General features: G+C 36.7%; 1 protein-coding gene across 1 annotated transcript; it reads left to right on the forward strand.

Annotated features, from left to right (window-relative positions):
- The first annotated feature begins 3,233 nt into the window (after nucleotides 1-3,233).
- Nucleotides 3,234-9,413, forward strand: LOC137820489 (homeobox-leucine zipper protein ATHB-8). Its single transcript, XM_068624606.1, has 18 exons — nucleotides 3,234-4,206; nucleotides 4,626-4,785; nucleotides 4,875-4,975; nucleotides 5,125-5,215; nucleotides 5,617-5,712; nucleotides 5,806-5,919; nucleotides 6,023-6,106; nucleotides 6,208-6,363; nucleotides 6,447-6,521; nucleotides 6,662-6,768; nucleotides 6,848-7,043; nucleotides 7,151-7,339; nucleotides 7,463-7,543; nucleotides 7,939-8,073; nucleotides 8,171-8,496; nucleotides 8,597-8,696; nucleotides 8,810-8,959; nucleotides 9,123-9,413. The coding sequence occupies exons 1-18, from the start codon at nucleotides 3,989-3,991 to the stop codon at nucleotides 9,267-9,269; spliced, it is 2,526 nt and encodes an 841-aa protein (XP_068480707.1). The 5' UTR covers nucleotides 3,234-3,988; the 3' UTR covers nucleotides 9,270-9,413.
- Nucleotides 9,414-10,241: the final 828 nt, after the last annotated feature.

Here is a 10,241-nt window from a genome sequence, read left to right on the forward strand (position 1 = left end):
TGACTTTGTCTTCCAGTGCAAAAACATTCAGAAAGATTTTGACTATATATGATTAAAACTAGTCCTCTTCAAATCTCTCAAAAACTTTTATATAAAACATTTCTACACTAATCTAATTGAATATAAAAATTTAATATATTATTTCATTGCATAATTAATTTAGTATACTTGAGTCAAATTAAAGAAAAAAACATATTTTAAAATATTAAGTAAAAGAGTAAAAGTTGATTTGATATAAAAGGATGAAAATATTAAAAAGATTTGGGAGGGTGAAAAGAATAGGTGGGAGGAGTGAGGAGTATATTGCACGCAGTGAAGCGGTGCGAAAGAAAGCAACAACGCCCTTCACGCGTGCGGGCCCACACTTTCTCTTTCTGCCTTCGATGTGGGCCTTTTCCCCCACCTTTGCTCCCGTCAATCATACGCCACCTACCTCAATCTCTTCCATTCTTATTCTATGCTATGCTACTAATAACCCACATCAACACCTTCTATTATATATTACGTACCCCACACTCCTTCCTATTCATATTTTCCTTTTCCTCTTATGCCTTTATTTGGTAGGACATGCTCCTACTCTCTCTGCTTCTCTTTTAAGCTATGCTCATTAACACTTTATTACTTTCATTCATTCCATTACCCCAATTAAACCAATATTACTCTCCACCAGAATGTGGAGGATCAATTAAGGATACCATTCATTTTAGTCTGTCTTAGAATGTGCAGTGTGCAAGAATCAAATCCCACTTTCACTTATCTCCTTCTTTCTTTTAGCCAATTATTTTATACTAACTTAATTTACCCATGGTGGACAAGTTTGGAAAAGAAGGAACCTCATATCTATCTATGCCTATATGGATCATTACCTTTTTTATTGACTTTACACTTTCATTTTCGCCCAATAACATTGACTTCCCACTCTTCTTTTCTTCTCAGATTTTTTTTTTCACAGAAAAGTAGTCCCACCTTTTATATCCTATCCTATCATATAATAAATCAACATTGCCACCAGTAAAAAAAAAGTGTATTTAGGTTTGTAATTGGGGTTGTAAAGTGTGTTATAATTGGCCTCAACCCTGCTGAAAGATCCTTTAAATTTGTGTTACTCACTATACTAAATAATAAACATTGTTGCACCAAATTCAACCCTGTAGTAAGAGAATGGTGTGATTAAGATGGATTCACCACCACATAGAAAAAACACCTTGTAGCCAGAAAGAGTACATCAAATACAGTATGTGGGAAAATTATTAAAAGTCAGAATTTCTTCACTTGATAAATTAGAATTTAGACCAGTGAACAGTTTTCATTACTTTGAGCAGTTCATAATTGTTTGAACAACAAAAAATTCTTTGCTAAATTCACTAATCACTCTATAATCAATGAATGAGGAAACGTTTTATATTTTACATATATTCATGTTGCGCGGCAATTATCAAAATGTCATACATTAGTTGCAATTACAGAATCAGATGGTTTGGTAAGAGCGTGTTGACCAATCCATTTACGATTTTACGCTAAATTCTTCAAAGGAATCTTATCTTAATTTTTTTTTTCAAAATTTGTATATAATATGTGATTCTATTAATTCAACATTTGTATAGAAGAATTTGTCTTGGTTGCGTTAGTTCCAAACATTCACACGAACAAGTTAAAAGAAAAAAAAAAGTTTGTAAGGAATGAAAAGAATAAAAAGATAGATATGTATAAATCCGTGTATGTGGTGGGAACATAACTAGGTATTACTATTAGTTTTGGAGAAGAAGCATGTCCATATATATTTATATATATATATATATATATTTTATTAATTGTGTATTTGGATGTTTGCACTGTTAGTTTCAAACTTTGAATGCTAGCGTATTGGGGAAGGATTCTCCTTTTTCTCAAGTCTTATTAACTATTACAAACGTATAATGTGATTTCAATTGAAATACACGAAATAAGAACCACCTGTTTAGACTTTGGCATAATTATTTTGACCAAGACGGTCCTAAAATGAGGATACGTAGGGCAACATCGTCGACCAATATATAGAAAAATAAAGGTGGTCGACAAAATATTTTGTCACCTTAAACAAGTGTTTTTTATCTAAGCAATCATAGTCATCACTTCCCCTATAATAGTACAAATGAAAGAGGAACGTTTTGTCTTCCTCCTTGTGCTGCCAATGTACAATACTTTGCGTGTGTATCTGTGCATTAATTACATGACTTCCTCAGTTTAGCATCATCATTATGCATATTTATGGCATGGTCAGGGTTTTTTTTCAAAAACTTTTTTTAATGTAAAAAGTTATAATATAATAATTTAGTTATGCATTTGAAAAATCATGTAGTTTCACTTAATTGGAAAGATGTGAACTGTGAAAATATACAGATATGGGGTTAAGTGGTGGTTCATTCCATATTAAACCTAGCTTCCCCGCATGCAGAAAACCCTAATAATGTTGTCTCGGTCATGCCCTTACGACTCCATCAACAACTCCTCTAACTCTCCAAATATCATATTGTGGCCACACAGACATAATTATGGAGTCAAGAAAAAAGTTATGAGCTAGTTTCTATCTATAAAATTATCTGCTATCAATTAATCAATGCATATTTCTCAACACCTCTCACTCTCAACCAACCATTCTTCTCTCTCCCCTCCCACAACCACACACCATGTACCAACCAAAATCTACATTCCTAGTTTATTACAATAACTAAAGAACTCTCAGTTAATTAATCAAGAGACCACCAAGAAATTTATGTGCCATTCTCATAATAAAAAGGATTGATTTCTGTTATGTTTTTCGTTAACATCAGTAACCAAATGCCAAAAAATGATAGACTTTTACTGTTCATAATGTAATTAGCCGGTAGTTGATTATATCATGAAAGATGCTGTGTTTTCTGAATGGAAAAGACAAAGAAAACTACAGTTGTCTTTGTGCTCACGTGATCTACGACGACCATTGCATCAGTTTGAGGTGTGTGTATATATATAGTTGAGATCAGTTGGGCATGTCAACGCATGGAGTAATTTGTATCTTGATTTTGAACAAAGAAGAGAGTAAAAAGGAAAAGCAAAAAACAAATAAAACATAGGTTGTTGTTCATTATATTTATTCTTTGGAAGTTGTTAACGTAATGAATCACAAAAACCTGTGATGGATAAAAGCCAGAAAAAAGAATGGTGGAGTGTGGACCATGCATAGACGGTATAAATTATGAGACAGCATGGACAAAGGGTATATTTGATGAGAAGGAAGGACATGGCACATTTTTGACAGTGGCAGTGGCATACATAGAAATGAAACGAAACGGTATCGGGTTTTGTCTATTGTGCATTCTCCAACGTCCAATAATACTATACATTTTTACAGCGCACGCGTCGTGAGCGAGAGGGCAGGTGGCACTTTTTTTCCCATTTGTTTCTCACAAAGTCAGAGAGAGAGAGAGAGTGGGGTTTCCTTTCCAAGTGTTGGAAAGTGCCAAAATGAAGTAGTGCAAGAAAAGCAACAGCAAAAGCAACAGGCAAAACAGCTAAAGAAGAACAGAAAGCAGAGGTAGAATGATGTGAAAACAAAATATGTTTGCTTATTCTGTCTGATATTTGGGGTTATTCTCTTATAAGCAACCCCATCTCTCTGTCCCAATCCCAACATACCCCGCACTCGTCCTTTTCCATTCTTTATACAGACACACACAAAATAAAGAAAAACGACCTTTTCCATTCACTTCCTATTCCTCCCTCTCTCTCTCTCTCCTCTGCCATATATGATCCAATATAATACAATACAACCAACAACTGTGACAGACAAACTCTGAGTAGTACCTCTTTTAAGTTTGCAGTTTCATTCTCCTTCTCTCTCATTCATGTCCAACTCCAACTGATCTCAAACCACTCCCATAGTTTCTCAGAGCATCTTCTGATTCATGAAACCTCCTCTTTTGTTTTGTTTGTGTTATTCAAATAAATAAACCAAATAAATCGGGAAGGGATGATGGCGGTTAGTTCGGCCTGCAAAGATGGGAGCAAGGTGGCAATGGACAACGGCAAGTACGTGCGCTATACACCTGAACAGGTGGAAGCACTGGAACGGCTCTACCATGAATGCCCCAAACCAAGTTCCCTCCGCCGCCAACAGCTCATAAGGGAGTGCCCCATTCTCTGCAACATCGAACCCAAACAGATCAAGGTTTGGTTCCAAAACCGAAGGTAACTAACTACTTCGCTCCTACCCTATTCTCCTTCAATTCATTCTCTTCCTCTAATCACCTTCTCTCTACCTGCTTAACTTTCAACATTCATCTGCATATACACACGTTGTGTTGAAATTTGAAAGTAATTTAATTTATCAAAAGGTTGTTTGATTTGTGTAAATCTTTTTTTTTTAATCTTCTCTTTATGTCTCTTGTCTCCTTTTCTACCCTTTAACCAGTGTTTTTATTTTCTTTGACAAAGATTTAAAAAAAAATGGTGGTAATTTTTCATTTTTCAAGACCCACCAACCGAAGTTCCTGTTTCTTGTTTCTTCTCTCTTTTATCTTCTTGGTCTTGTTTCATGATTTAAGGCCTTGAAGTTTCGCGGTTAATAATTTCAGAGGGTGATTATGGTGTTTTGTTGGTTGTTGCAGGTGCAGAGAGAAACAGCGGAAAGAAGCGTCACGGCTGCAAGGTGTGAACAGGAAGCTGACAGCAATGAATAAGTTACTGATGGAAGAAAACGACAGATTGCAGAAGCAGGTGTCACAGCTGGTATATGAAAACAGCTTTTTCCGCCAACAGACACAGAACGTAATAAAACCATACTATATTCTTTCTTCCTCACATACTACTCAGAACGGAGATTCATATTCATATCTATTGCAATCATTTCCTCACAGGCGACGCTTGCCACGACGGACACGAGCTGTGAGTCGGTGGTGACGAGCGGTCAGCGGCACTTGACGCCGCAGCATCCACCAAGGGATGCCAGCCCTGCAGGGTAAGTGAATAGTGAACTGTGAAACTGAAAAGAAAAGTCTGGTTTTTCACATTTCTTGTTGGATCCTATGTTTTATCTTTGTCACTGTACTGTACTGATGGAATATTATTATTCTCGTGCTTTGCGTTGTCTTTGTCTCTATTCTGCAGACTTTTGTCCATTGCAGAGGAGACTTTAGCAGAGTTTCTTTCAAAGGCCACTGGAACTGCTGTCGAGTGGGTCCAAATGCCCGGGATGAAGGTTACCGCACTTTCCTTTTCATTCCTCTCAAACTGTTAATTCCATTTCCATTTAGTGAAAAAAGTACATCCACATTCAATTAACCAAACCAACTTGTTAATTAAACACCATCTTCTCATTCCCTAGTTCCTACCCTCTACGCACTCAACTGTTTCCTTATTTATTTCCTAATTTGTTAATGCCTCGTATTAATTTTCTTTTCAAGCATCGATTAAACAAATTGATTTTATTTAGAGTTTCCAAGAACATACTTTCAATGATCTGTTTCTTTTATCTGGTTAAAGGGTAAAGTGGATGCCATTTTGCGTGGGCTAATTTGAAAGCACGATTCTAATGTCGTGCAATATTTAATATTTTGTGTGTTTAATGTTAGTGTTAACGTTTGTTTTGAATGTTTGTAGCCTGGTCCGGATTCCATTGGAATCGTTGCTATTTCTCACGGTTGCCCTGGAGTGGCCGCACGTGCCTGCGGCCTTGTGGGTCTAGAACCTGCCAGGGTGAGTTTCTTCCTCTTTGTTTTCAATTCAGAGGACTAATCCTATGGAATTGTGTGTGGAAGCATTTGTTGAAAATGAAAATGTTGTCCGCAGGTTGCCGAAATCCTCAAAGATAGGCTCTCATGGTTTCGTGATTGCCGAACTGTGGACGTTCTAAATGTCATGTCCACTGGAAATGGTGGAACCATTGAGCTACTTTACATGCAGGTACTATAGTCTATAGCTAACAATATATTCTGCATCTCTCAGAAAATCAGTACATTTGCAAACCTTAGTAAATGCAAATTTCAACATATGCTGTTTTGTTCAGCTTTATGCGCCAACAACTTTAGCACCTGGTCGTGACTTCTGGTTGCTGCGCTACACATCACTTTTGGAGGATGGTAGTCTAGTGGTATGTAATAATGGTTCTTTGTTATTTTCAGAACAGTTCTGAACTTTTCGTTCTCCTCCCCAGCCTAACTCTAACGCCTCATGTAATTTAAACAATGTTAGGTCTGTGAAAGATCACTCAACAATACTCTGAATGGTCCAGCTATGCCTCCAGTGCAGCATTTTGTTAGAGCTGACATGCTGCCAAGTGGGTATCTGATAAGACCTTGCGAAGGAGGGGGGTCCATTATCCATATTGTAGATCATATGGTTCTAGAGGTTTGTCAAATAAACCTTTATAAAGTGACGTGAAATTGTTCTTTCTTGCTGGTTTGATAAATTACCATTACTTTCTGCCTCAGCCATGGAGTGTACCTGAAGTTTTGCGCCCACTTTATGAGTCATCAATGCTGCTAGCTCAGAGGACCACTATGGCGGTAAGTCGTTTGTTTCTGCCTGTTAGCTTTCACTACACACTTACGGTACTTAAAACGATTTGGAATCATAAACGTGTGGCTTTTATAAGCCTTTGTATTTTCACCAGCTAAGGGTTTTTGTAATTGTAATTGTCATTCAGGCCTTACGTAATTTGAGGCAGATTTCTCAAGAGGTTTCTCAGCCAAGTGTAACAGGATGGGGAAGAAGGCCTGCAGCTTTACGTGCACTGAGTCAGAGATTGAGCAAGTTTGTGTCACTAATTGTCCTTCGCTTGATGGAATTGGCTAGTTATCGTAATCTAACTATAAACCTCCTTTTTGCGCAGGGGCTTTAATGAAGCTGTCAATGGCTTTGCAGATGATGGCTGGTCCATGTTAGAAAGTGATGGCATTGATGATGTTACCCTTCTAGTGAATTCCTCACCTAGCAAGATGATGGGAGCTAACCTTGGCTATAACAACAATGGATTTCCTTCTGTGAGCAGTTCTGTGCTATGTGCCAAAGCATCCATGTTGCTACAGGTACTATACACTTAATAACTCAATCAATATAATTTGATTCATGTCCTTTCCAATTTCCATCTTATTTTATTGTATTTAGTTGTCTCATACTCTCTATGTCCTTGTAGAATGTTCCTCCAGCAATTCTTCTTAGATTCTTGAGGGAGCACCGATCAGAATGGGCAGATAGCAGCATTGATGCCTACTCAGCTGCTGCTATTAAAGCTGGTCCCTGTAGCTTGCCAGGGGCCCGACCAGGAGGAGGTTTTGGGGGTCAGGTTATTCTTCCATTAGCCCACACAATTGAGCATGAAGAGGCAAGTTATTTGCTCCTTGACTATACTATTTGTAATTTAGCATTTTTTTCTTTCAAAAATAAAATCAAATGGTTTTCTGTAAGTGTGTATTGGTTCGTCGCTGACACTTGATCTCTGAAACAGTTCATGGAGGTTATTAAGCTTGAAAACATGGGCTACTATAGGGACGACATGTCTATACCTGGCGATGTTTTCCTCTTACAAGTAAGTACTTATTTTACAGTACTATTTTCTTCGGCATATTTCTTTCCATGTACTACGTCTTTGCATTCCCGAATTGAGAGCAAAAAAATCGCTTTTAAAATTTATTTTCGTTACTTTAAAAATAAATTCACTTATGTTGGTTAACTTTTCACTCATTTGCTACCAAATTAGTCACGGTTTCCTCTCTTCGCGAGTGATAAGATCTCATGTCCGGAATGGGGATTTGCACAGTTGTAGGACTATTTTAGACTAAGGATGCATGCTTGAAGTGTGAACACGAGTTAATTTTCATTTTAATTGAATAGCTGTCACAATTACATCTACATATAGTTTAGAAGGTTATTTCCTACCTCTAGAACACAGCTAACAGACCATACCGTCGCAACTGTCCACAGCTTTGCAGTGGAGTGGATGAGCATGCAGTTGGCACCAGTGCAGAGCTTGTTTTTGCTCCAATAGATGCATCTTTCTCTGATGATGCACCCATTTTACCTTCTGGGTTTCGCATTATACCTCTTGATTCTAGCTCGGTAAGTCTATTTGCTGATAAAAAATTGTGCTGAGTAAGTATTGTGATTTTTTTGTTTTCTTTGCTATTATGGTAGTCTTATGTGTGATATGATGCAGGATGCTGCTAGTCCGAACCGGACACTTGATCTGGCTTCTGCACTTGAGGTTGGAGCCACAGCAAACAAAGCAGCTGGTGACAACTCAGGTCATTCTGGGAGCACAAAATCTGTAATGACAATAGCATTCCAGTTTGCATTCGAAGTCCACCTTCAAGAGAACATAGCAACCATGGCCAGACAATATGTTCGTAGCATCATTGCCTCTGTTCAGAGGGTTTCATTAGCTCTTTCTCCTTCGCGTTTTGGTTCTCACAATGCATTTCACTTACCACCTGGCACTCCTGAGGCTCAAACACTTGCTCGATGGATCTGTAACAGCTATAGGTGAGTCACTTAAAACCTTATAGCTGAAGTTTGGAGAATAACCAAGGAAGCATGACCTATGATAGCCTGACACGTGCTATTATGATTGTTTGCTTGGCAGGTTCTATCTAGGGGTAGAACTTCTTAAATGTGAAGGCAGTGAGTCCATTCTCAAGTCTCTTTGGCATCACTCAGATGCAGTTTTGTGCTGCTCTTTAAAGGTAATTTCTTTTAGTATATGTATTTTGAAAAAAACAGTCTATTGAGTTTTATTACCATAATCACATGTCTTATTCTACAATGTTAATATTTATAATATATATGATTCTGTCAGGCATTACCCGTTTTTACGTTTGCAAATCAAGCTGGACTTGACATGCTTGAAACAACTTTGGTTGCACTTCAAGACATAACCCTGGAAAAGATTTTTGATGACAATGGGAAGAAAACCCTGTGCACCGAGTTCCCCCAGATAATGCAGCAGGTATATACCTCTTCATTGGTTATGTTTATCTTTCTAACATTTTGACATGGTTAATTATAACCATGTATAGTTTGACATCTGAATCATTAACTAATTGTTACTGGGAACAGTTGGAGCTGACTTTGTAAGGATGTTGTGTATGTATGATTATTATTTGGTGCAGGGTTTCATGTGTATTCAAGGTGGAATCTGTTTGTCGAGCATGGGTAGGCCAGTGTCCTATGAGAGAGCAGTTGCATGGAAAGTATTAAACGAAGAAGAATCTGCTCATTGCATCTGTTTTATGTTCATCAATTGGTCTTTTGTCTGACAGATTAAATAGTATAGGATGTAGGAAAGAAAAGTAGAGCACAGGAGTATCTTAACTTTGGCGAATCCCTAGAATGCTTTAAACGCTAGTGGCCATGCATATGCGCCTCCAACTTCTATCTATGGTCCCCATTTCTTTGTTTAATTATTGCTCTTCATTTTCTTTTATGCTTCTTTAGTATTCCTGCATATAATCATTTCTGTTTCTTCGTATGATAATAGAATGCAAGTCAATAACTATAACACCACAACGTAACTTTGGCTGAGCAACCTTAATAAAAACAGGGAAGTTTACTGTTGTTTCTCAATCTTAAATTTTAACATGAGTAATTTCATGACTCCTGAAAACTAGACTCATTACTAAATATAAAGAAAACAAATATGCACTTTAGTATTGAACGAAAAATCAAATGTGAATGTCCTTTAATATAAACTAAAGAGATAATGCAAATTATCTTATGTAATACAATAAAATATAATTAAAAAAAACAATAGGTCACCATGCCCAAATAATGGCGCCAAAGGAAAAATCAACTAAACAATGTCTCCCAAACCAGAGAACACTCTGTAAGAGGAAATGTATCAGAAGGTAATATGCTATTTTCTTAATATCTTTACAATCATTAAATTTTCCTTTCTCCTCCCTTGTATTTTTCCTATTGTTAGTCTTTTTCTTTTTCTTATCCATCTTTTTTTTCTTGTCCTTTTTCTCTTCTTCCTTGACATTTTTTTATTAAATTTTAAAATTTGTGATTAGTTATAAATTAATTTAGTCATCATTATTTTTACTAATGCTAGTTTAAGTTGTCAGAGGAGCCAAACTATTCCATTTTGAAAACATAAATAATACCCTAAACATAAAAAACATAAAAGACTGAAACAATAATTGAAAAAAATAACGCAAACTAATATTTTAGCAACAAAACAAATTTGGTTTAGTTAATTATTTATGTTTGAAATAATTGCAGAAATT

Source organism: Phaseolus vulgaris, chromosome 9 (assembly GCF_000499845.2).
Source record: "Phaseolus vulgaris cultivar G19833 chromosome 9, P. vulgaris v2.0, whole genome shotgun sequence".
Taxonomy (NCBI): domain Eukaryota; kingdom Viridiplantae; phylum Streptophyta; class Magnoliopsida; order Fabales; family Fabaceae; genus Phaseolus; species Phaseolus vulgaris.